The 27615-nt window shown below is 44.5% G+C and overlaps 1 protein-coding gene across 1 annotated transcript in view; it reads right to left on the bottom strand.

Moving 5' to 3' along the window:
• Positions 1-509: 509 nt before the first annotated feature.
• LOC119459753 (uncharacterized) overlaps positions 510-27615 on the bottom strand; it is a 40618-nt gene continuing 13512 nt past the window's right edge. Inside the window, exons 4-5 of the mRNA XM_037721372.2 lie at positions 13129-13323; positions 510-697 (exon numbers count right to left, since the gene is read on the bottom strand). Of these exons, the coding sequence (XP_037577300.2) occupies positions 612-697; positions 13129-13323 (281 nt within the window). The 3' untranslated portion in view covers positions 510-611. The remainder of the gene's footprint in view (positions 698-13128; positions 13324-27615) is intronic.

The raw sequence follows: 27615 nt of genomic DNA, 5'->3' as shown, positions 1-27615 counted from the left end.
TATCACAGCCATCAGGTATTTTATTAGAACACGATTCATATGGTTATTTCTAAATTTTTAAAAATGTTCTGAGCAGCGCCAGAAGAAAAATAATGCAGAGAAAGGTGAGAGAAAACCGAACGGAAAAGCGTTCACAACGTAATTAACGTGATTTACGTTGCCGAGGCGCGCAACCGTGCTGCGACGCGTAGCGGTCAGATTGCTTTCTTTACCGTAATAAGAGAAGTAAAATGGTCATAATTATTTATGAGCAGATTTCTATATCTTCAGGGTGCATTCAGGAGCATTTAGCGCAATTGAGATGCTCCGGTACTGTCTTTTTCACGCTATACGTATGGTATATCTCATGACTAAATGAAACTGTGTAAAGACTATAATCAAACACGTAGGGTAACGGCCCGATTTGTCCTGCGGCACCTGCGATTGTAGCAGCAGAAAGAGCGCCACCAGCGGTGGGGGCAGCAGCAGCAGCAGGATAATAGAGAGTATGGATAATTTTTTTATTGCGAACATTCAGGAACACAGAACAAGAAACAAAATCTGACGGATGAGTCTGGTCAAAAGTACTTTTAACAAGCACAGTCTTGGCAAAAATGTCAGAAGGCAACTGGTCAAAGGGACTCCTTGATGCCAGAAACATCTGGTGTGGAAGCAGGCACCTTCTTCTCGGGCTTACCAGCAGGTGTTGGCGTTGATACTGCAGTAGATGGACATTTATTCAATTAGGAGGAAAGAATTGGGAGGGCAGATTATTTATATCGGAACCAGCAATCTATTGCATGAGCAGCTTGTTATCACACCAAATATTTACTTTCCGGACTGAATTTATGTTGGGTAAAACTTGCACGTGGCATACCATATCTGTGTGTGTGTGTGTGTGTGTGTGTGTGTGTGTGTGTGTGTGTGTGTGTGTGTGTGTGTGTGTGTGTGTGTGTGTGTGTGTGTGTGTGTGTGTGTGTGTGTGTGTGTGTGTGTGTGTGTGTGTGTGTGTGTGTGTGTGTGTGTGTGTGTGTGTGTTGTGTGTGTGTGTGTGTGTGTGTGTGTGGTGTGTGTGTGTGTGTGTGTGTGTGTGTGTGTGTGTGTGTGTGGTGTTGTGTGTTGTGTGTGTGTGTGTGTGTGTGTTGTGTGTGTGTGTGTTTGTGTGTGTGTGTGTGTGTTGTGTGTGTGTGTGTGTGTGTGGTGTGTGTGTGTGTGTGTGTGTGGTTGTGTGTGTGTGTGTGTGTGTGTGTGTGTGTGTGTGTGTGTGTGTGGGTGTGTGTGTGTGTGTGGTGTGTGTGTGTGTGTGTGTGTGTGTGTGTTGTGTGTGTGTGGTGGTGTGTGTGTGTGTGTGTGTGTGTGTGTGTGTGTGTGTTGTGTGTGTGTGTGTGTGTGTGTGTGTGGTGTGTGTGTGTGTGTGTGTGTGTGTGTGTGTAGTGTGTGTGTGTGTGTGTGTGTGTGTGTGTGTGTGTGTGTGTGTGTGTGTGTGTGTGTGTGTGTGTGTGTGTGTGTGTGTGTGTGTGTGTGTGTGTGTGTGTGTGTGTGAGGTACTTTTGCAAAGTGAGCCTAATCCCGAAACCGAAGTAAGTACAAATTGCTGGTACTCGAAACTGCGTTGATACACTTAGTTTGGACAACCGAGTATATCAAAATGAGCCAAGTCACAAAAACGTGTTACAAACACATGTCTTAATAAAAAAAAATCTACCATATTCTTCGTCTGTTCCAATTAATGTGAGCCGAATTCACTTATGCAATTGCAGCGCTCCTATGGCACAACGTGACAACGCCGGGAAAGCGTTTGCTATGAGAGTTCCCGCGTGAGCAGATTCCTGTTGGTTTATGCTGAAGTAGGGTCTTTATCCGAGCTATCATCACTTCATGATGACTTCTTTCAGTCACCGCCAGTTATCTTTCCACGTCGTGACCATTTATACAAAGTCAAACGCATTAACTGCCACTCATCCATTATGCATATTCATTATAACCGCGCACAATAACTGAGTGGAACGCCTTACCATCAGACATTGCCACGGAACCTGACTTGACAAAGTTTCAAGATTTATTCGCTCACGACTTGTCAACTAATCTTATTATTATTATCTTGGGACTTTTACAGAGTTTTCGATGTTTGTTGCTGTTTGGCTTTTCATTGCAGTTGCCTTATGTTCTCCTAATATGTACTAATGTTTTCTCTGAAATAATGGTGGCTTATTTTGCATATTACCTATGTTTCACTCTATTATTACTTTTGTTATATTGTCTTGTTTTGACTATGATGTATAATCTATGACTAGTGCCTGTGCGCCTGTGACCCCCCCCCCTCCCCCCGTGTAATACCCTCATAATGAGGGCCTTTGGGGGTATTTTGAATAAATAAAGAAATAAAATAGTTGGTAAGGCGACATTTGTGGCAGCTAAAGTTAAAAAAACAGGAATGAGGACACACGGGGTGTTTCAGCGAACACTATCAAAAATTTTAAAGGTTCCTGTGGCAGATAGCACAATTGTAGATCATGAGCTTGTCTACTCGAAGAGGCTGGACGTTACTTGCACAAAAATTTAAATGCATAATCGAATAATTTAATAAATTCACCAATTAGGTTTTTAACTAATCAGTTACACTAACTAAACCCGAATGTCCACAATTGAGACGATTGATGGGAAGACGTAAGCCATCATAACGCCGTTGTTCAGCGTGAATGTCACGCAGATAAGAAATGGCCAGGACGCAAGCGTCGGTGTCATGCGCATGATTTTCAGGGCGGTCGACAGGATGCAGGGAGAGGCACTCGGCATCCTTGTGCAAACGGCATGACCTGTCTAAGACAACAAATGAATATTCTTGCAGCCGTAACGCACATCTACCCAATCGTCCAGCGGGGTGTTTAGGTGACGAGAGCCGGCACAAGGCATGATGATCGGTAACCACGGAAAATGTGTGGCCGTACAAGTAGGAGCGGAATTTAGCTACTACCCAAACTAAAGCCAGACACTCCCGTTCAGTGACGGAAAAATTTCTCTCGGCGGGTGACAGGAGGCGGCTGGCGTATGCAACTAAGCGCTCTGCGTTATGCTGCGATTCCAGACCCAATTCCATGGCCACTGGCATCTCCCAGCGAGAGAGTGTTTGCGGGGGGATAGGTGGTATAGATAGCAGATAGATCAAGATAGGCGGACCAGTTAGGCGGTGCTTTGTGCCCTAGATTCTTGCAGCTGGAAGGTGGGGTTCAGTAATAATTGGCGTGGAGTCCGATAAGATGGCTCGCTATTAGGCTTTTCGGCTTGCGTGAAGAGAATATACACGCGCGCAAGCCTGTGAGCCATTTCATTGCCAGGGATGCCGCTGTGTGCAGGTATCCATTTGATTATCACTTGGTGTCCGAGACTTTGGAGGTGGATGAGCTCTTGCCGGAGATTTCGGGGTAGATCTTCGCCATAGAGCATGTTTGCCCATGCTCTAAATGCCGACTGCTCAGAATATTCGAGGCTTCATGCAGTTGTCGGTCGTGTTCGCCATGTGGTGCAGCAGTACCAAGCCGAAGCATGCCTACATTGACTGGTATTTTCGGATGGTAAGGCAGCCTCAGCATATATAGCACGTTCGTGTGAAGCAAGTTGCTGTAAGTGCTGGAGATGACTCTTTGTACAAGCCAGCGTCTGCCTTTTTGTTGAGGGCCTATATTCGTTGGTAATGGTTTCCCATTTGTAATTACGATGTGGCACTACGGTGGTACACATTGAGGAAGTGAGAGTAGATCTCTGGTGTTGTACCCCAGCCTTGTCAGTAAATGCCTGCTTGCATGGCTTGGGTGAAGTCGCACCTGGGCCGCGATTTTGTAGCCGTTCCTTCTCCGATGATATTCCTGTTCGCTTTTTTCGCGCATTGTCAGTGGTCAGAGCGACGTCCCGCCCGTATTATCAAGGCGATCAGCCGGCCGTGAAAGGTGGATGATAAGAGTGGCATATAATTGAGCGGAAGGCATCGCTACAAAATCGCGGCCCTGACACGTTATTGTGTGTGGTAAGTTGCTCCCTGATGTCGTGCAGATCACTGCAGCATTTGAGGGCGTCAAGTCCCGTGTACTTTGGCAGGCCTGTAATCAGACACCTGGCTTCATGTCCTAAGCGTTCGGGGGTGCACATATGAGTTCTCGTGACCGTATGGCATGGAAACCTATATGTTATGCGAGAGATTACGAATGCTTGAACAAAGTGCTGCATTTCTCGTTCCTTCACACCGCGTGGCCTCTTTTAGATACGACGGGGTACGTTGAGTATTTGCTTGCACGACCGCACGGTTCGTTTGTGCCACGTATTGGCTGTACGATTGTCGTCCAGGTACAATCGGCCACAAAATATTGCGGGGCACGCGAGCGCGTCGCGAAACGGTCCTCCTCACCTACTGGCGCCGCACCCCTGGTGTCGAGACCAATGTTTGCGCGCATGCACGTCCCTCCGTTACTGCAAGCGTGCATGTTTCTGCTCCTCTTCCTTGCGCACCGGCGATATCCGAGTGCAGCCGCGAGGGGCCCCTCTCGCGATTGGTGGTGTGGCAGCTTCGACGGGAAAAACTACGGAAATAAAAAGTTGATTTTCATCTTGCCCGGCTGTTTTTATAGAGCGCCTTTACTGCCATACTCTTCTGTAGGTGAACGTTCCCTTCGTGAAAAGAAATAAGGAACGATCATTGGCCACGAAAAGGTGCAGTGCAGAAAAAAAAAAGACTTGCAGCACTCGCGACCCGTAGATATGCATCCGCGCTCCTGATACGACCAAATACGACCGGTGTGGCGCGCGCCAGCTCACACTTCACATAGTTTTGCACCGCAAGTAGGGCCTCTCGCAGCTGCACTTCGATATCGCCGGCGCGCAAGGAAGAAGCAGCAGAAACATACACGCTTGCAGTTACGGAGAGACGCGCATGCGCAGAAGCGTTGGTCTCGACACCAGGGCCTGCGGCGCCAGTAGGCGAGCAGGACCGTTTCGCCACGCGCTCGCGGGCCCAGCAATATTTTGTGGCCGAGTGTACATTCCTAGGATTCTAATTCTAGATTTTTTGGCTATGGGACGCTGGTCTATAGTCAGATCATAAAGCAGCTTCTCCTCTTCTTTTGCCTTGGTACTCCATCCCCACTGAACTACAACATATATTTTTTCAGGTGCAATCCGTAACCCTATTCGAGCTGTATATGATTGTATAACGTCGATGGCGTTCTGTAGAGTGTCCTCCTACTGTCTCACTGAGACCTCAATGACCAAAATAGTCACGTCATCGGCGCATATGGCATAATGTATTCCTGGGATGGCGTTTAATATCTTGGGAAATGGTGTGCATAGCAAGAGTTATTAGCGTTGGTGCAATGACGAATCGTTGAGAGACACCCACATGGTTTGGGTACACCCGGCTGCTGCACTGACCGATTTGTAGTTGAAAGGTGCAATCTTCAAGTAACCCTGCGATGAAGTTGTACACTCTTACTTTGAGTCTTGCTCTACGCTCCTGGGACATGATGGTGGTATGCGGCACACCACCAATAGCTTCCTTATGTAGATTTCGATAACGGCGCGTGGATGAGCGCACATTGGGTCCATTGCTGCTTCTTTACGGTGAAGGAGCACGTCTTGAGTGGAAAGGCGTGCCCGGAAGCCTATTTGCGAAAGGTAAAGTATCTGGTTCTCTTAAAGGCACCACATAAATCGGGTGTTTACGATGCTTTCCAATACTTTACAAAGGCAAGATGTAAGCGAGATCGGCCTTAGATTTGAGATGGTGCGCGGTGCATTTCCTGGTTTGGGTATGGCCTTGACAAATTAGAAGCGCCACGGCGAAGATAAATGCCAATCCTCCCAGATTTTAAATAATTCATCTAAGAGGACTTGCTTGTGTCATTCTGGCACATTTTTCAAGTGCACCACGCAGACTTCATCGGCCCATGGATCACTGCGCGTGTTCACGTGATTTATTGCGTGCACTAGCTCTGACAGCCTAAAACGCATGTTGATGGCCTCATCATCTGCAGTCGGATAATCCCTGGCATAAGTGGCTGCTCAGGATTGCGATGTCTGCGGGAAGAATACCTCGACCGACCTCTCTGCAAATTCTTCGCGGCTAATTCCCTCGCGTTATGCCACCCGCGTTGCCGCGTCAAGAGTCTTGCCCTGGCCGAGGAGCGAGCTAAGTATACTCCATAGTCTTGCTGTACGAGTATTTCCGTTAAAGCTTTCGCATATCGTCATCCAGCGATCGGAAGTTAGTGTGCTTGTAAGCTGTTTTATAGCATGCTGGATGTTCCACAACTGTTTCTTGAGGTTTGGCGTCAGCCCAGATTTCTTGTACCTCAATAGAAGTCTGATCCGTTTGTTCCATAACGTGGTCAGGCATTAGTCTGGATCTGGGCAGTCAACGGGCACACGCACTTTCTTAGTTGCTCACTGTTTCGCATCCAGTATCCGACTTGCTAGATTCTGCATGCTCATAGGCGGGCGCACTTTCTCCTGGCCATTGACGATAGCGGTCTCAGTGAGTAAGCTAGGTACGCGATCCTTGAGTGCATCTGTGGTTTTTCTCTGCGAGTTTCTTGGTGTCCGATGCGAATATGAATAAGAACGGGCAAATGGACGCTTCCCATACAATCATCCTGTACTTCCCACCTCACAGTTGTAGAGTGTCATGCCCAAGTGAGGTCGGGTGTTGTATCAGTATGCCGTGGCGTTTGCCCTATACGCGTGTAGGTCTCTGGAGCATTTACCAAGCTCAATTCGTATGCTGTGGCGTCCGACATGAGGCCCTGTCCTCGGCGGCTGTATTTTTTTGTAGTCCCAAGCAACGTGTTGATAGTTAAAGTCTCCGCGCAGAACAACGTAGTAACGTAGAAAAAAATTGCGGAAGTGAGACACGAAGCTGACGTTGATCGGAGGCTGCCGCCCCTTCCTTCAGCTATATACTGGCACGGCATATACGCAGCATGTCAGCACGGAGCGGTCAGCGACGCACTCGATGCGGCAGCCTACGACACTCGTCGTGTTGTTGTTTCATAGCTCTGTGTCAAGTTGCGCTTGCGGAAGCACTTTTTTCACGTATATTGCAGCCATGATAGTTTTGCACGTGTTCTTCATTTGGTACATGCCCTTCAAAACCTGATAACTTCAGCAGGGGACCGTTCACTTCTTGCAGCGCGAGTAGAGCGGGGTTCAGATGGTTTTGCTCTTAGTGGAACTGAGAGCAAAACCATCTCATGCGACACGACTCTTTCGGTCGGAGAATGACAGTGACTCGTAGGGGCCGTGTTGTTGCCGGGTTCTTCTTTTGTGATTAACAGTGCATCGTTGTCGTTTTCAATAGAGTCGTCAACAGAACTGAGTTGATTTTCAGACCTTTTGGGCGAGCTAGTACTCCAGAAGGTACGAGTTGGCTGGGAAAAGGTGCTCGAGTAGGATTTAGGCTTAGCATCGCAACCCTGCATAGCCATTGAAATGACACCGCGCGCTCGTTTCTGTCCGTCTGGCGCAGTCATAATTATGCAAGCATTCGTGGATATAGAGCTTGACTTGCCCAGTGCTCTAACAGCTCTGCGAGGGGAGTGAATGGGTTCGACTGCGGCAGGAAAAGATATGGACGTAGAGGCGTGAAAGCAGCCGACGCCATGGCTCGGTCTGGCGCTGTTACTGGGCCCATCGCGTCTTCAAGTGCTTGAAATTCCATGCCTTCCGATGGAAGATAATTTTCCAAAGTTTCCGGTGAACCCATGGATGCCATACAGCGTGCAATATAGGCAGTCGGTGTGCGTGGAGCACCCAGCGAGGCGAGACACTGACTCGTTTCTGGGTGAACACTGACGGCGTCTCAAACGACGGAACACCACAGAGAGCAAGATAAGGACGCGTCCGCTCGTGACGGCTGCCACGAAGGGACTTCGATGTCTTTAGGTCAGAAATTTGTCCTCGAGTGTAGCTGGGCAGTGCACTCTGTCTTCCTGGCGTCGTTCGCTGCCTTTCGTGCCACCTTCAGCCAGTTTTCTTCTAGCTGCGCAGCGTCCATATATATGGACCAGTGCACTGTGTGGCGTACTGCGGAGTGGTGTGGTGTCAGCTATTTTAAGATTGCGGCGAGTATCATCTCCAACCAATCTGCTTTGCCGGTAGCCATTTCATGCTTACATGTACTCTCAATTACGGGAGAGCCGGTAATTTTCATATCAATACATTCATTACAAAAGTTAGCAATGTTTTCGTAACATGAGGTGGAGCAGAATCTTTTTTTCAGAAAAACGTAAACAAGCCTTAAAACCATATGCGACCCATGTCAAAAAACAACACAGTGGCCTAAATTGCGCCAGCTTCAAAGCGGCAATCCTCATGAGATGCACTAGAGTATCCTTTATGTTCGTGTGGCTGCTCGGCAACAACATAAATTGAAAAAAATATTTTGAATAATATTTTATCAAAAGAAATAGTACCGATTTTCGGTATTGCAATACGAGCGTTTCGGTTGGAAAACTCACAGTAACTCCTTAATGTTTGTGCATACATAAAATCTAAAATAAAACAAGAAATCAGTCTTGCAGAAAAATAGACTTTTGAATGTGGCCTTCTACCTTAGCGGTACATCGTTAATTGCGAACATAGCCGCGCAAGCTACTGCTTATTAAGGCGAAAGTCTTATATGTCCCATCGTTCAGCCGACCTTCAACGTCATTGAGCGAAAAGCATGTTGTCGAAGCGAAATAATACACGATGACGACTCGGTGTAGTAAATCACTTACTACACCGACCCGGCATCGTGTCTTGCCGAAATGCAAACGCTCACGCAACAATTGTGATGGTGTGCGCGTCACGGTAGTCATCGTGCTAATTAAAATAGAGTTAATTCAGGCACTTGAACCCACGACCTTCGGTGGGAGTCTAACCCTCGAGCGTTTGTGGGAGTTCAACGTACAACCTATGGCGTTAAGGCGAAGGTAATTAGGGCGCAATTAATTAATATAGCGGTAATTAAATCACTCGTACCCATGTCCTTTGGTGGGAGTCGAACTCAGATGCTATGGTGTTAATTAAGGCGAGGTTAATTAAGGCACGCGTAACTACGGTAGCACCAATTAAGGTACTCGAACCCGCGACCTACGGAAGGAAAGAGCAAGCAATAAGAAATAAAACGCATTCGGATCAGAATGTCAAGTAATTTAATGAATGTCTCTTGAACGCGCAGGCTTTCACTTTCACCTCTTTGGCGTATTCTAAGGTGACTGTCAATTTTTAGAAGCTACCAATATCGACATTATAATTGTGACTGTGAGGTCCTCGTGTTAAAGTCGCTTTTATTTTAAATTTGGTGCAGCTAGAAAAAAACAATATGGCGTACACAGCTTTGCTGGCCACTCGCGATTACGGCCGCTATCATCGGTGCGATAGAATAGATTGACCGGTTGATAGGAGGACGGACGCAGCATCCCAATTTAGAGCTATCAACTGCTGTAGCAGTAAAGGGTCTTATGAAAAATTTATGGCGCCAAATTGTTGATGATTTGCGGATGACCGCTTGAACAAAGACGGCCGTACAAAGGCCCCTAGAAGTGGTTCCAAAGCAATTCGCGAACAGAATATGGTAAATGGAGAGCTCCGCCATCTTGCACACATTATGATGCATAGATGCTCTCATAGCTGATCGAAGGTCATATGCTCTTGCACAGCATGAAGCTTATCGTGACATATGTTGTATCCAGAAAAATAATCTTGCGGTGACGCCACCTATAGCTGCCGTATTTGTACGATAACACAGTGATTCTGAAGCGGCTTCGGGATTCTCTTTTGCCGAGTGGTCATTGTTATGATGGTTCACAGGCCCATCTCGATCTCTCGAATGAAAGGTAGCTGTTTGACAGAAAATGTTTGCGAACGATTCGGAGCATTCGCAGTAATACAGAAGCATTATTTCAAAATGCTCTACGTGCTGATCTCTGTTCTCCACCGACATTCTTTGTATTAAATGCAGATTACGAGGGAATAAACACAGTTTTTTGAGATGTCAATAAACCGTGGTTAGTGTAAGGATAGTATCACCGGCAGTATAAGATTCATATTACAACGAATGGAACAATGAATTTTTCCATTCCGTGTTTGACCCTCCCCTACCATTGTCTGCAGAAATAAGAGAGAAAATGACTAATGCCCGTTCGGACATGCCAGACATTATCTTGACTGTAGAAGGTATACCTTCACTTCTGTTAGGCCTAGACACGAAAAAGTTTCCTGGCCCGGATGGCATCCCTAACGAATTCTTGAGACGATATGCTAAATGGATCGCGAAGTATTTGCTAATTATTTTCCGTGCGTCTCTTGAACAGCACAATTTACCACATGATTGGTTAATGGCGCAAGTAGTGCCAGTTCATAAAACTGGGGACAAGCATAGAATTCAAAATTATAGACACATTTCAATAACATGTACTTGCTGCAAAATGTTCGAGCATATCCTATCAAAAAGTTTGGTTAACTATATCGAAAGCTCGAACATACTTATTTCTAACCAACACGGATTTAAGAGCCGATTGTCCACTATCACCCAGCTTGCAGAAACGGTACACGATTTTGCTCAGGTAATTAATGAAACAGGTCAGGTGGACGGAATTTGCCTTGATTTATCAAAAGCTTTTGACCACGTTTCCCACTCCGATTTGATTGGTAAGCTACTTGATCTCGGAGTTAATTTAAATACAGTTAAGTGGATTCATTCATACCTTACTAACAGGTCACAATATGTGGAAGTGAAAGGAAACAAATAAAAAATTCTAAACGTAACATCAGGTGTCCCTCAAGGGTCCGTGTTAGGACCTAGATTGTTTCTATGTTATATTAATGACATGACAAATGTGCTAATGATAAGATAATGGTCCTTTCATTTGCAGGTGATTGCTTATTATATTCTAAAATATCATGTCATGAGGACCAATTGGAATTAGCTTTCGCACTAGAAGCAATCACCAATTGGTGTACGCGATGGAAAATGAAAATAAATTACGAAACAACTGTTTATGCGCGAATAACTAGAAAAACAAGAAATGTGTTACTTTTCAATTACAAGTTAGACGGTAATCCAATAAAACAAGTAAGCCACTTCAAGTATTTAGGCGTTACGGTATCGGATGACGTATCTTGGAAAAAACACATAACTAATTTATGTAATGCCGCAGAGGTTAAACTTTGCATGGTCACTAAGACGTAGACTTAAACTTGCTCCCCGAGATGTTAAACTACCTGCATATCTAGCATTGGTATGTCTCACGCTGGAAAATGCTAGCATAATATGGGATCAGTATAAAAAGAATGAAGTAAATCAGATTGAAAAAATACAGAGGCGTGCAGCAAGGTTTATTATGTCAAAATATAGGTACACGGATTCAGTGACTGAGATGCTCACTCAACTAAACTTGCCCGAGCTTTCACTGCGGCGAAAAGTGGCTAGACTAAAATTTATTTATTTATTGAAACATAACCGCTTCAATTTCGACACTCAAAGGTATTTACAAAACAGAATGTCACGGATATCACGGTCTGTTAGGTCTAGCCATAAGGACCAATTTGTGTCCATAACTGCAAAGGTTGATTCATTTAAGTACTCCCTCTTTCCTAAAACGATTGAAGATTGGAATGCACTACCGCATTGCATAACGAAAAGTGATTCCCTAGAACACTTTGAAAAATCGGTACTGGCCTATTATTCTATGTAGCAATCCTCATACATTATTAGCTTCTTTATGTAATGATAGGCAGCATGTGCAATATGACAGGATTGAAATGACTCTGCGGGATATTGACGAAGTTCCTGTATGTGATGTTAAAAATTTGATTTTGTATGGTACAGTTGTTATTGCTTGTAGCGTTCGGTGCCTGTTCATTGCTCAATGCTCATTTATATTACATATCTGTGAATATTCTTTTGTAAAATTGGCATAATTAAGCAGTTGTATTTTCTGGTTAGATTTTTGTAGCGCTCGTGTTTGTAGCGATATTTGAAGCTTATTTTATGAGTTCTCCACCCTGTATCGGCCTTTGGGCTAACAGTATAAATAAATAAATAAATAAATAAATAAATAAATAAATAAATAAATAAATAAATAAATAAATATCTCGTATTGGTGGGTTGATATTGGAAACTCCTAACAAATATTTCCTCAACAATGCATTAATCATATAGAAGACCAGCCATCACAGTTGCATAGGAACCATACGGGCGTATATTGTTGTGCTATCCCAGCTGGGCGCGTTCACGGATAGCACGCTGTTGTGACAACGAAGGAGTGTACGGGCTGCGATAGCTGCCGTTGCCATGTTCCGTTGTCTGTTATATTAAGCACAGCAAAACATATTTTGGGTAATTTCATTCAGGATGAAGTTGCTTTTAATGAATAGAAGCTAAAGTGTCAATTTTATAAGAAGCCTCAAATGGCCCATGCTTCCATTCACCGTGTATACAGGCTGTCCCAACTATAACGCCCCAAGATTTAAAAATATGGAGATGCCACGTAGCTGGACAGAACCAAGGTAATGTTTTCCGTCGCTTGGAGGTACTCAGATTCTTTCTTGCATTCTGCCTAATAACATATTTACCTTTTAATAATTAATCAACTTCTCAAATATTATAATAAGATGAAAAGTGTCAATGAGAAAATTGTAGAGCGACATGAAAAACTCCCGATGCAGCTTTCTGTTTCTCAATACGTGCTACATAGAAGTGTCTTTCCGACCGTGAAAGAAGCCCTCGAATACACGCTAAATTCCCGAGTGACGGCGACTCGAGGTACTTTGCGTGCATTCGCGAGCTTCTTTGACGCTCGGAAAAACACTTTTATGTAGCACGCATTGAGCAACAGAAAGCTGTATCGGGAGTTTTTCATGTTAATGTACAATTTTCTCATTGACACGTTTAATCTATTTAGAGTATTTGAGAAGTTGATTGATTATTTAAGAATAATTCTGAAAGTAGACGAAATGCAAGAAATAATCTGAGTAACTCCAAGCGACTGGCACAGAACATTACCTTGGTTCTATCCAGCTACGTGGCATCTGCGTATTTTAAAATCTTGGTGTCATTATAGTTGGGACACGCTGCACATCTGAAGAATCTTTCGTGGCGACAGTGTTCCCTAAGCTCACCGATCTTCTTCTTGAGCAGCCTCCTTCCTTTAGTCTTGATCTTTCCCGATGGCGGGCAGCTGCAGAGGTAATCCTCTTTCCGGGGCACGCCAATGCCCGAGATTGATGGCGAGCGCGCCTTGCGGCACTTGCAGCCCCGTTCACGGACCATGCGGGCCGCCTCTTCACGGCTCAGCAGGATCATGCGGTTGTTACCTGCAGCGGGATGCATTTCATTAGACTAAAGAGGAACACCACGCGTCCGAGTTGACGATGACAATACGGAGGGACTGCACAGCGCTCTCACTGGACAATGCTTTAATAGAGATTGAAAAACAATCACCTATATTATTGTCCGCTTTTAAAGAGGAACATGATTATGATTCCTTTCGGTATCCCGTGCTAAGGGGGCGGCGACGAATAGCCACCAGCCCTTTTTGAGCTAATCTTGTTTTACTGCGTCTTCCATTTTTCTTATCTATTCTTTATTTTTTCTATCTTCATTCTGTATCTCTTCCACCTTCTCCGTCTTTTCTCCCTTCGCAAACGACCGACATGACCCGCGCGCCCTTGACTAATCGCTGCCATGCAACTCGTAGGGCGCTCTTTTATCCCGCATGAACACTGCTGAAGATTTCCGTGTGGGCATTACAATTTAAAATAACAAGTTTTGTGAAGTTGACGACTTAAAAATCCGACCTGTGAAGTACAGCCTCGATTTATTCGGTGCGATCCTTCAACACGTGTATAGCTTTATTCTTTCGCAAGGCATCTTTCTACAGGAACGAAACTTGCAAAAGTGAGCGTTTATTTAAAGCGCAGACAAAAATATCAAATGGCAGGCCACTATCGATACTTGTTGTATTTTCTAAGGACATAGAAAAACTAACCAATGAGAGAATGACAGCATTTTGTGGAAACTGCAACATAACGCTCATATCCCCAATTTGGTTTCAAGAAGGGCTTATCAACTGAGTCGTAAAATTCTCTAAGGCATATGATACACAACCACCCTATTCAAGAAACTAGAGCAATAGAGTATAAAGGTGTTTTTTTGCTTAACCTAATTGACAGGTACTATCGCTCTCAATATGAGCTGTAACACGCAAGTCGTGGCTGCAGCGACGCTCTCGATAAAAAAAATGGAGATGTCACAATTTGAGCAACGCGCATACTCCCTGCTTTCCGTGGTCTGCTTTGTTCGCGGAGCGATAACACACTGGCCTACTGAGCAGCTATCAATCCATCGAAAAAAAAGAACAATTATGAAGCTAGTGTAGCGTGCGCCATGACGCACGCTGCGGTATGGTATAGGACTCACGGGCTGCTCTGCAGGTCACTGTATTATAGCTCCGCGTAGGAAGCGGACAGCCTAATGCACGGGGGTATGCAGCGTTGTTGGAATTGTGAAAAGCTCTCCACTTTTTTCTAGGGAGCGTAGCTTCAGCCACGAGTTGCGTGTTACAGCTCGTATTGAGTGCAGTGGTACGTCAATTCTCGATGTCAAAAAGTTGTCATACATAACGAAACATCCGACATTCAGTCAGTAAAACTTGACGTACTACAAGGAAGCATCATTACACCTCTGTTATTCATTAGTTATATCAATGACATCGCAACTATAGATGAATGAATCATTTCTCTTATTATATACGCAGATGACGCAACCTTGCTGTTGACATTTCATGATAGTAAAAAACTGCTAAATAACAAAAACTACGTTCCAGCCAAGCTAAACCAGTGGAGTATAAATTATCTTACTAATTAACTGCACTAAATTACTTTTTGGCCACAGAGCAGGGTAACAATCATTCAAGCGGATTTTAAAATCGTTGCCTCTGTCGTCGACATTGTGAACTCAGTAAAAAGCCTCGTTGTTGGAGTGCCCATTTAACTACGTTTCTTTCTGCCGACAAAGGTAACATTGTTATTTACAATTCGCTTTTTCTATAATATCTTAACTATTGCTCGCCGAAATCCAAACCACAGCAAAAGCGATAGCGGCTGCCTATTTGCGCTCCTGAGCTTTCCGCAGCCTACGGCCACCTTTCCTCCGACTCGAAACCAACGAACTCGCCGTAGGGGGCGCTGTTTAGCGACGCTTTTGCATTGCCGCCTGGGCAGCGAGTCTTTCCCATTTGCTACAAGAAAAAGAGAAAGCCGTTCGTGCTATTTTCAATTCTGCTTACGATTCCGATCAAGAGCCTTTTTTTTTCCAGCGCCTTGGTGTCGCTACTACTAACTCCCTATAAACTGATGTGCTACTTACGCGATACAGCGTAGAAATGAAGAACTGTATTAAGTTTATTTCGAAGCTATCAAAACCTACTACTAAGCTATCATAAATATGATACAAGACACTGAGAAATGGCATGTCTCCCATACAGGAATCTAATTACGGACACTAGCTGTTATCTTATGTGCAATCAGCATTGCTAAATTCTTTCAACAGTAATGCCCTTTTTAATTTTATATTTCCTATTAATTTTTCCTGTGGTTTTGTCTGTACCTTTGAATTTATGTACAACTTGCTTTTACTATAACCTGAGGTGAAGCAAGGCAGCATGTTTTGCGTACTATAGTTCGTTTTGTCATGCTGTATAGCTTCGAGGGTTTACAGCTTAACGGTAACAACAGGGACAAAAAAGAATACACCAACTTGACCAAGCATCCACTTGGCTGTACAGCTATTAAAAGCTTTTCCTTTGCATTTAATATTAGGTTACCTGTCGATAGTTTTACCTTTTTCATGTTTCAATAGTTTTAGGTGTTCTTATGCGAATATGCGCAGTTGTTGTTAGGAGCGCAGGCCCAGTCAAGTCATTTCTTTGTGGCTTTTTGTCCGTGTTCCTGACATTGTACAAACAATGTCGAATAAAGATTTTATTTATTTCATTTTAACGAATCCTATATTTCGAATTGTAAATCTCCTATGCGGGTAACGACCCCACCTCTGTCGACCTCTAGCTACCCTGTTTCTTTTTCACTAATACCAGAGTCCCTTAATTAATAATTTCCTACTGGTGACAAAACTTCAGGCCAAGTTCGTTTTAGGGACAACAGCTGCACCTAGGGCATCACTGCTGATGAGATAAACAAGAGAAGTTTAGAGTATAGATGTAAAAAAAGTTACAGTGACGTTTCAATTCGTGAACGCGGATTACGCGCAAGCGTTATCGACACCGCGAACACGCACAGTGAACACCGCGGCGTCGAAGCACAAGCGGAAAGGGCGCGAACGTGGCGATTCTTTTCTCCAGCTTTCAGGCGCCTTCCTCGTCCAGACCTCGCTTCCGTCGCGGCGACAAACAATTTCACAGACTTGACAGACGGGGCAATGACGCTTCCGCGTAAAAAAAAAAAAAAAAAACACGGTAGAGATTGATACAACCGGTTCCGTTACAGGCAGAAGAAGTGGTATAAGTTAGGTAAAGAAATTTTGAGGAGGAGATAAAAGAATAAAAAGATCTATAGAAAAATGCTAGAATGAAAAGCATGTTTAGTATACTAACACAAGCACGCTAGGTGATTATTTGTCGCTGCCGGGTTCACAAGGGAATCCAATAAATTATTATCATCATCATCTACGATTGCTGGTGCTGTCGGCTTGCTTTGGCAGTTTAGAATAATTTAGATGGGTTTAGGCACTATCGAACTAGGCCGGCACGGCTCCGATTTTAGTGTGTCGACTTCCTCAAGCAGCAGTGTTGTGCCGACCACCATGATGGCTGGAGTTGAGTCATCGGCACACACGATAGACGATTTTGTTACTCCACTGCAAGTACACAACAGGCCCCCTTGCCGACGTGGCTGTCGTGGAATGTTGGCGCTGATTTCTACATGCGCGGCCCGTTTTTGTGTTGTGTGCGTATTTTGCTATACTCATTGTCAACGACACATTTAGCATATACGCGGCACGGAACAGTTCGCTCGCTAACAACATTTAGTGCTCGAATACCGATTTATTAGAGCGATGCATTTGTTCACACCGGCACGTGCTGCCAATGTTGGTGGTTCGCTTCAAGCGCAGTGCAAACCACACAGCGCGGACACGAAATAATGACAAAATATTGCAAGTAATGCTGATTTGCGAGTATAAGCACCGTCGCATCAGACAAGCTGAGGCTGAGCTGCATATAACATGAGTGACTGGCGGCTTCAGGGGCTCATTTGAAACAGCGACTGGGAGACGGGGAGCAGTTATTTATAGGTGGATTTTCACTTTTTTTTCGAACTCTTCATCATGCACGCAGCGGTCTCGTTGAAGTATTCTAACAGAAAACTCTTCGTGTATACACGCACTCACTTAGAGAGCGAGTGGCTTTCTCTGAAAACGTGGAAGCCTTGTGTGTACTCGCATATATGAGAGAGGCGCGCTGTTGTATTGTGCCCTCTTACTTGTTGCCCGTCTGGCGTAAGACGCAAACAAATGTGTCAACATAAGAATATCGCCAACTCCTCTATGGGTCATAAACAAGATATACAGAACTTCCGCTGTATGTATCGCATTTCATTCATGTAAGCGCCGGGGAGTGCTGTCGGCAGCATTCGATCCACAACGGTGGCATGGCGACGTTGGCTCTGCGACAGGTCGCTGTTGCGGCTTCTTTTGTGGGCACCATACCCCACTTATAATTGCTGTGGAAAGAACTCAATAAAAAAGCAGTTTCCTTCATCCTAACTGGTTATATATAAGTCCAGGTCTGTCGGTAGTAGGTGCATAAACTTGTCTGCGGAGCTAGGCCGAACAATCACTGAATGTAATTGACACAGCCAGAAACTCAATTTAAGCGACTATAAGGGCTGAAAATTGTGCATTTCAGCGGTCTAAGACCGTCTGAATTCCCTTTAAGCGCCAATAAATACAGGCTGTCGAAGCTTACGCTAGCCAACTTGTAAAATAACAAAAAGTAAATGACTAAACATGTTCTGGCGGCCGAGCACCGTAGGTTTTATAATCGAATCTTGCAACGTGTTCCTTTTTTATGGTTGTTTTCGTTCTTTCTTTAATACTTTGGCCAACGTTTAGCTAGGACACTCAATATATATACAGGGACAGGAACTGTGGCAATCGTGTTGCCAGTGTGACGTTTCCTCGCGGCATCTGATTACAGGAATGTTGAAAGCTCGCTCTGTCTGTCGCTAGGTATTCGGATGGACACTGCTGCACAGAACAGGTCTTCGGCAATGTTCTTCAAGCTCCAGAGGACCTTCTTAGCTTCTCTGCACACGCTAATAACAGGCAAAGACAGCGCTAAGGCCGCTACAGAAAACATACGAATGCGCCTTCCAGAGGCTGCATTGCTTGCCGAGTGCCCCCATCGACGCTCCAAATATGAACTGGTGGCGCCGCCGCGCGGTCACTGTAGGCGGCGTATGGAACTCTCCCATAGCATAACAGAGAAGCTTCGTGACAAGAAAAAAGAATCAAATGAATCTGCAAATATTCTAAACATTTCCTACTAAACTCGAAGAGTGACCAGTTAAGAAGATGAACGAGAACAAAGGGAACCGAGGGGCCCGATTATTATTATTCATATCACAAAAAGCCAACAAACACTAACTATGAGGACAACATAGGGGAAATTGAAAATGAATGTAATTGAAAGTAATTGAAAAAGTAAGTAATTGAAAAAAAAAGAAATGATAAATTAAAGGAAATGAAAATGAATGAAAAACAACTGTCCGCTGGTGGGGAACAATCCCACGTCCTCGCATTACGCGTGCGATGCTCTTACCATTGAGCTACCGCGGAGCCGTTTTCCCATCCACTTTCTGAGGTATTCATGTGTTACAAATGGTGGTGGCGTGGAGCAGAGGTAGAATACCCGGCCTCAAATCTCAAGGTCGTAAGTTCAAATCCCACTCCAGCTCACCACATTTTCAGGCATAAAGTGGTGCCTGACACCGGCAATAAATATATATTGCCGAGAGCTAGTGCGGGTATACTAATTTAGGTGCAACCAAACAAGGAAGGCCCACTAAGCTTCATCAAAGTCACTCCCTCACCAGAACAGGAATTGTCCTCCCTGGTGCAGTATTCGGTCACTACTTCCCTCATGACTCCGACAATTCACCCATGGCCCTGAGTCCCCAGTGGCTGCGGAGCACCTGACCAAGGCGCCGGTCAGACCTGCTACGCGGCTGAGGGTGCTAAGAATCTCTGGGTCCGGACAGGCCGCCAATGGAAATTCAACCTCGCAACGTTCAACACGCACACCCTCTCGAGTGAGGCTAGCTTAGCAGGACTATTTGAAGAATTATCAGGCATTGTCTGGGACATTATTGGCCCTAGTGAGGTTAGAAGAACTGGTGAGGCTCACACAGTGCTGACAAACGGCCACATCCTCTGCTACAGAGGTCTTCCAGACAAGAGAGAATCCGCGGTAGGACGTCTAATCCATAACAACATGGCAGGCAACATTGATCAATTCTACAGCATTAATGAGAGGGTAGCAGTCGTCGTAATAAAGCTGAATAGGAGGTACAAAATGAAGGTAGTACAAGCCTACGCCCCAACCTCTAGTGACGATGATGAAGAAATAGAAGAGCTTTATGAAGATGTTCAATTAGCAATGAGAAAGGTGCGAACTCAGTATACTGTAGTCATGGGGGACTTCAATGCAAAAGTGGGGAAAAAGCAGGTTGGTGCGCCAGCAATTGGCAACTACGGCATCGATTCTAGGAATGCAAGAAGAGAGATGCTAGAATTCGCGGAAAGGAATAGGCTCCCAATAATGAATACCTTCTTCAGGAAGCGCCGCAAGAGGAGGGGACCTGGAGAAGCCCTAATGGAGAAACAAGGAATGAAATACATCTCATACTCTCTGCTGATCTAAGCATAGTGCAGGATGTAGAAGTGTTAGGTAAGGTAAAGTGCAGTGACCATAGGTTAGCAAGGCCTAGCATTTGTCTCAATTTGAAGAGAGAAAGTGTGAAATTTGTTAAGAGGAAACAGGCTAACCTAGACGCAGTAAGGGTAAAAGCAGACCAATTCAGGCTGGTGCTCGCAAACAAATATGCAGCTTTAGAAAATGAATAGAAAGGCAACCTAGAGGTAATGAATTAAACGGTAACTAGGTTAATCTCAGAAGCAGCAATTGAAGTGGGAGGTAAGGGACCAAGGCAACCAGTAGGTAAACATTCCCAAGAAACAAAGGACCTAATAAAGAAACGACAAAACATGAAAGTGTCCAACTCAAGAGATCAGATAGAATTCGCTGAACTGTCAAAACTGATCAACCAGAAGAAAGTAAGGGATATTCGATATGATAACGTGGGAAAGATTGAGGAAGCCGTAAAGTATGGACGCAGCATTAAATCAGTAAGAAGAAAGCTGGCATAGGACAAGGCAAGATGTATGCACTGAAAGATAAGCATGGTAATATCATCAGTAATTTCGATGACATAGTAAAAGCAGCGGAAGATGTCTCTACTGACCTGTACAGTACCCAAAACACCCAAGCTACTTTCATTCGAAATAGTGACGAACCGGATACAGAGGCTCCTTCTATAACTAGCGATGAAGTTAGAAGGGCCTTGAAAGACATGACCAGGGCAAGAGCTGCTGGAGAAGATGGAATAACAGTAGATTTATTCAAAGATGGAGGAGATATCGTGCTTGAAAAGCTTGCGGCCCTTTATACGCAATGCCTCACAACTTCAAGCGTACCAGAGAGCTGGAAGAACGCCAACATTATACTAATCCATACGAAGGCAGACGTTAAAGAATTGAAGAATTATAGACCCATTAGCTTGCTTTCAGTATTGTATAAAATATTCACCAAGATAATTTCCAATAGAATCAGGGCAATACTTGACTTCAGCCAACCAAGAGAACAGGCTGGCTTCAAGAAGGAATATTCTACGATGGATCATATCCATGTCATCAATCAGGTAATCGAGAAATCTGCAGCGTACAATAAACCTCTCTATATGGCTTTCATAGAATATGAAAAGGCATTTGATTCAATGGAGATACCAGCAGTCATAGAGGCAATGCGTAATCAAGGAGTACAGGAGGCATACGTGAATATTTTATCTAAATATCTACAAGTGTTCCACAGCTACCTTGGTTCTCCACAAGAAAAGTAGAAAGTTACCTATCAAGAAAGGGGTCAGGCAAGGAGACACAATCTCTCCAATGCTATTCACTGCATGCTTAGAAGTATTCAAGCTCTTAGACTAGTAAGGCTTAGGAGTGAGGATCAACGGCGAATATATCAGCAACCTTCGGTTTGCAGATGAGATTGTCCTATTCAGCAACAATGGAGACGAATTACAGCAAATGATTCAGGACCTTAATCGGGAAAGTGTAAGAATTGTGTTGAAGATGAATATGCAGAATACAAAGATAATGTTCAATAGCCTGGCAAGAGAACAAGAATTCAGGATCGCCAGTCAGGCTCTGGAGTCTGTGAAGGAGTACGTTTATCTAGGTCAATTACTTTCAGGGGACCCTGATCATGAGAAAGAAATTCACAGAGGAATAAAATTGGGTTGGAGCGCATACGCAGGCATTGCCAAATCCTGACTGGGAGCTTACCACTGTCGTTGAAAGGAAAAGTGTACACTCATTGCATTCTACCGGTGCTAACATATGGGGCACGAACTTGGACGTTAACAAAGAAGCTCGAGAACAAGTTAAGGACCGCAAAAAGAGCAATGGAACGAAAAATCTTAGGACTAACGTTAAGAGACAGGAAGAGAGCGGTGTGGATCAGAGAACAAACTGGGATAGCCGATATTCTAGTTGACATTAAGCAGAAGAAATGGAGCTGGGCAGGCCATGTAATGCGTGGGATGGCTAACCGGTGGACCATTAGGGTTACAGATTGGATACCAAGAGAAGGGAAGCGCAGTCGAGGTCGGCAGAAAACCAGATGGGGTGATGAAGTTAGGAAATTTGCAGGCGCAAGTTGGAATACGCTAGCGCAAGACATGGGTAATTGGAGATTGCAGGGAGAGGCCTTCATTCTGCAGTGGACATAAAATATAAGCTGATGATGATGATGATGATGATGATCCCATAAAGTGGATGGGAAAACGGCTCCGGGGTAGGTCAATGGAAAGAGCATCCCACGCGTAATGCGAAGACGTGGGATAGTTCCCCACCTGCGGACAGTTCTGTTTTTATCCATTTTCATTCCCATTAATTTTTCATTTCTTTAATTCAATTAGTAAGTACAAGTACCGCGTACAATTCGTCAATTGCAACATATGTTGCAACTGACGAATTGTACCCAGTGACTTCGAAAGTCATACCCTCTTGAAGCGAATTCTGAGTATGACACCTGTTACGAGGTATGGGTTCCCAAAGTTTGCTACGAAATACATTGGCGTTTAAGTAACTTTAGCGCTTCGAGGCATAAAAAGGCGTTTCGGTAAACAAAGTAAGTGGTACAACACTGTATGTTTACACCAAGTTTGACTGCGCTCATTTCTAAACTAGTGCTATTTTCAAAATTCTTTTTGACTTGAAGTGTCTCTTAACATAACTGGCTTTGATTCGTGTATTGCAATATGGGTGCTAATGTAATAGTTAGCACACATAGCACAGAGTTAGCTCCCGAAAAGTAGGAGAAGCAACCAAGGAACGCTAATCGCAGTAAAAAAATGAACGATATATTATTACGTTACGATTCTCAGGTTATTTCACGCACTTCCCGGGGGCTGTGTATCTAGCTATGTACGTTTTATATATGTATCTATGTATGTTTGTATATATCGGTACATAGGTGGCGCTGCGTGTCCAGAAAGAAGGAACATGGATAAAAAGAAATACGCGGCAAAAGTGCACCGATATCTTTATCTCAAAAGCTTGGACACAGAATGGAGGACGAGATGAAAGTTGGCAATCAAGTACAGGGTAATATAATGTATAAATAGAGAAGCAGCAGTCATAAATTAAAAGGTGAGAGAAACGGAGACGGTAAATTTTATGTACATAATATAAACAAAAAGGTCCATGGAGATTGACAAACGACAAGAAAAAAATTAGGAGGCAAAATCTATATCACAGCTTAAAGCAGAGTGCCTTGCTATTTGAGACCCGAGCTGGATGCTTGAGGACCAGAACATACAGAATAAAAATATGCGCCACAGGGTGAGACATCTGTGTGCTGCAAAAAAAAAAAAAATCCCGGTGACATCTAGGCACGTCGTAAAGGAATGTCAAGGTATTGACCCGGTGAGACCGGTAAGGGGTGCCCACCTGCCAGAAGCGTGAGGTTAAAAGAAGATGGAAAGACTAACTGATCACCAGCTGAGATATGTGAGAGGTAATTAGAGTATTGGTAGAAGAAAAGCAGGGAACAGTTTGGAGGAGCCGGAGTCACTGCCAGTGTAAGTAATAAAGTATAGCGATAGAAGTCATGAGGCATAGTGTATAAAGGGCCGCAAGCTTTTCATGCATGGTATCTCCATCTTTGATTAAATCGACTCTTATTCCATCTTCTCCAGCAGATTTTGCACTGGTGATGTCTTGAAAGGCCCTTCTAACTTCCTCGCTAGTTATAGAAGGGGCCTCTCTATCCTGTTCATCACTACTTCGAATGAAAGTAGCTTGGCTGCTCTGGGCACTGTACAGGTCAGTATAGAATTCTTCCGCTGCTTTTACTATGTCACCGAAATTGCTGGTCATATTAACCTGCTTATCTTTCAGTGCATACATTTTGTCTTCTCCTATGCCAAGTTTTCTTCTCACTGATTTCATGCTGCGTCCATATTATACTGCTTCCTCAATCTTTACCACATTATAATTTCGAATATCCCTTACTTTCTTCTTTTTGACCAGTTTTGACAGTTCAGCGAATTCTATCTGATCTCTTGCGTTTGACAATGACATACTTTGTAGTTTATTAGGTACTTTGTTAGTATGGAGAGCTTACCTATTGGTTGCCTTCGTGCCTTGCCTCCCACTTCAATTGCCGCTTCTGAGATCAGCCTAGTTACGGTTTCATTGATTACCTCTATGTCATCTTCGTCTTTCTGTTCTCAAGAATTTTGTTCAGAGAGCAAACTGGAATACCCGCTATTATTATGGACATTACGAGAGAAAAAAAAAGAACGGAGCTGGGTAGGCCATGTAATGCGTAGGATGGATAACCGATGGAGCATTAGAGTTACAGAATGCGTATATAAGAGAAGACAAGCGCAGTCAAAGACGGCGGAAAACTAGTTGGGTTGATGAAGTTGGAAATTTGCAGGCGCGAGTTGGAATCTGCTAGCGTAAGACAGGGGTAATTGGAGATCGCAGGGAGAGGCCTTCATCCTGCAGTGGACATAAATATAGGCTTATGATGATGATAGTGATAGAGGTTTTAAATACGAACGTTAAGATTCTAGTAAGATTAGCAAAATGCAAGATAGCAATGGCTGCACTAAAACTTGATTACATTAAGAAGGACAGAAAACTTTGCGTCTGCCCCACTTCAAAAATAGCCTACCAATAGACCTAATCAAACGTCATCAAAGTGCGAAGTAGAACTCGGTTTCCGCATGACGCATTTCTCAGCCTTCGCACGCATCACCGCTCCATGCATTCTGGAGGCCACACGCAGGTTCAGCGGTGCCACCGCTAGATGACGCCGATCGTTCCCAGGGAAGCGCGAAAGAGGAGTCCTGCAGCACTGCATGCCTCGTGCACTGTATAGCCCGTACGTTCGCATACAAACTCCGCTTGGAATAAGTTCTGAGGGTAGCACGAGTTTCGACATTTGCATTCGCGAACTGCGTCACAAAATGCGTTGATGTTAATAGATATTGAGCTTCATTGCATAGAATGCATTTGCTGAAAAAAGCAGAAGGATGTACAGTTCAGTATTCTTCTTTCTGGTGTTTTACGTGTGCAGTTCAATATTTCCGCATCTTTTTAACGCGATTATCCCATAAGTGGTGCAAGTAAAATACTCCTTCCAAATGAATTCGCCTCATGGAATCAGTAGCTTCAATTGCTTAATTACGACACCTGCGCTTATGAAAATAGTTAAAGAGGTTATTAGTGAATTTCAACAATTCTTCAATTACGCGTTTCTATTTCTTGTGCATGTAATGTCCGGCTTTTTGAGTAATCCAGCTGTATTGAGTAGATTTTTGCTTGCTGCCAACTGCAATTTCTTAATTTCCTCACCCTAAATAAATATCCGGTATATTTATCCTGTATATTGAGCAATAAGACGTTCGTTTCATCACAAGGATATTCAATAAAGACTTGTGAGAACATCAGTTATCAATGGCTCTTCACCATGTCGGCAACATTACCTTCGCTGTGCTCTCTTGGAGGGATGAGTCCTCATGCCTCCCATAGTCCCAGTGATCTGCATTCGCCGCGCTAAATTCACTGTGCTGTCGTTGAGCGGAGTTTCCAAATACAAGAGCGTTATGGAAAGGGCACTGTTCTAATTTAGGCTTATCCCCACCTATACAGTGTGTCTATATACGACAGCTATGAGAGCTAAAGACACCTATTAGTGTAGCCAGCGTGGCGTTCCCTCAAGGGAGCTGCAAGGTGACGCGGACATACCTTGTAGCTAATAAAGAATGTCGCAAAAGTTCAACCAACAAACCTTTGTTTAATGTTATTGTGAGATCCTCTCAGGTACTTGTTCTTATGAAAAATTTGGAAAAAGTTACATTTTATTGCAGCCTATCAAAATACAATATTCAAATTGCACGTCATATTAAGTATTCATTATGGCATCGCAACGCTCAATGCAAGCAGTATCAAAACCGAGCACACCAGGAGAGCAGCAAAGGCAAAGGCAGTCCCGCTGTTACATGGCAACACCCCGTTACGAAGAGCGGGACGAAGTTTGAATGACGGTATGCCGGGGCAGATACGGATGCAACACATCGTGGTGGAAGCTTGTTTAGCAAAACGTTCCGTATTAGTATCTGCCGCAATGTGCTGTAATAAGACTGCGTCCCGCTCTTGCTCGCGGGCCGTTTCCCGGTGGCGTGACAGCGGGCCTGCCTTTTGTACTGTCCTGGTGCGCTCGGTTTTGGTATTGCCTGGAATGATAAATGTAATTCTTTGATGAATATCTCAAATTAGGGGCAACTTACGATTCTTCTAAAAAATGAGCACAGCTTGCACTAGTGGTCCAAGGCTGGAGCAAACAGCAGAGCTTGTGATCGACAAAGCTACAGCCAGGGTCACTATCCCGACGACGCTGGATACTCAAACGCACACTCTCGCGTTCTCGTTCTCGAAACTCAGGATCTTCGACTCAACGACTCCTCTTCTCGGTTGCAGCTTCGGCACGGTATTCCGGATCGGTTCTCCGCGAACGCGCAGATTCTCGCTTGGCCGTACGACGCACTTGAAGACGCTGCCTGGCGAAGTGAGGCACATGTGGTTGCTAGGCGACGCGAGGTGACGTCATGGCTAGACGGAGTAGGTGCGCGGTCGTAGCAGCTCGGCGAACTGAGGCGCAACTGTGCCAAGTGGTTGCTAGGCAACGTGCGGTGACGTCATCGCCAGGTGCAGTTCTAGTCTACGCAATACGGGCCAACTTCCGGCTTAAACAGTGCCGCTGTTATAAGGGGAGTGCATTAAACTTGCACTGCTTATGAATTTTCTCTATAAGCTACTTGCCCCAAGCTTCTAGGAGGAAGGTAATTGACAAAGTACCTTTAATTAGTCTTTGTAAACTTACGCTGTAGCGGCAAATTATATTTGCCTCGTACACCAACTTCTTATCAAAAGCGCTAAGTTCTTAGCCTTTTTGTTTATGAAGAGTCTGTCTATTCTAAAAAATAGCTTAGATTCACTTTTACTTTGGCGCACCATTCCCAACCAGTCCAGGCGTGGCCCGATTGCAAAATTATGTCCGCAAGAAGCCATTGTCAACCGTAATGACTACCATGAATCTCTCGTGGCTCCCCCATTTGCCCCTATAACTTCCACGACAAGGCAGTGGATTCTCGAAGGTATATACTAGATTCTCGAACGGTATATACCTTGCCCACTGACGACTGACACTGATAGCGCTGACTCTGATTAGACTGAACTAAACTGAGTACGACGGTACTGGACTGATTTGAGTGGGATCGAACGCCACTAACTCCCTGACGGCTATTCTACACTGTCTGCCAATGGGCTCTGGAAAGCAATTTTTAAACAGACATAATACTCTGTAAAGCACCTAATTAACCTGCACATTTTTTCTCCATACATGATATTGCCATGCATGATTCTTGCCACAGTGCATATAATTTTAAGCACGCTGTTGTTTCGTTTTTCGTATGTGCACATTTGAGCCTACAGAACAGCGTTTAGACATTTTATTGCGATAGCAATTGTATGGACACTCCAAGGCCATTTTTGCCGTCGTCGTCGCCGTGAGGTTAAAATCGACGGCGATAAAATCGTCACCACATGAAAGTGTGCGAGGGTGAGCCGGTAACCGCAGCTTGATCTCGCGCACGCGGGAGGGGACGGCGGCCGGAAGCGCGCGGTCTTCGCTCACGCGCTTCTGTTAAATAGGCACGGGGAGTGAGGCGCAA

Source organism: Dermacentor silvarum, chromosome 7, assembly GCF_013339745.2.
Source record: "Dermacentor silvarum isolate Dsil-2018 chromosome 7, BIME_Dsil_1.4, whole genome shotgun sequence".
In the NCBI taxonomy this organism is placed as follows: domain Eukaryota; kingdom Metazoa; phylum Arthropoda; class Arachnida; order Ixodida; family Ixodidae; genus Dermacentor; species Dermacentor silvarum.
This window is presented reverse-complemented; position numbering and strand designations above follow the sequence as displayed.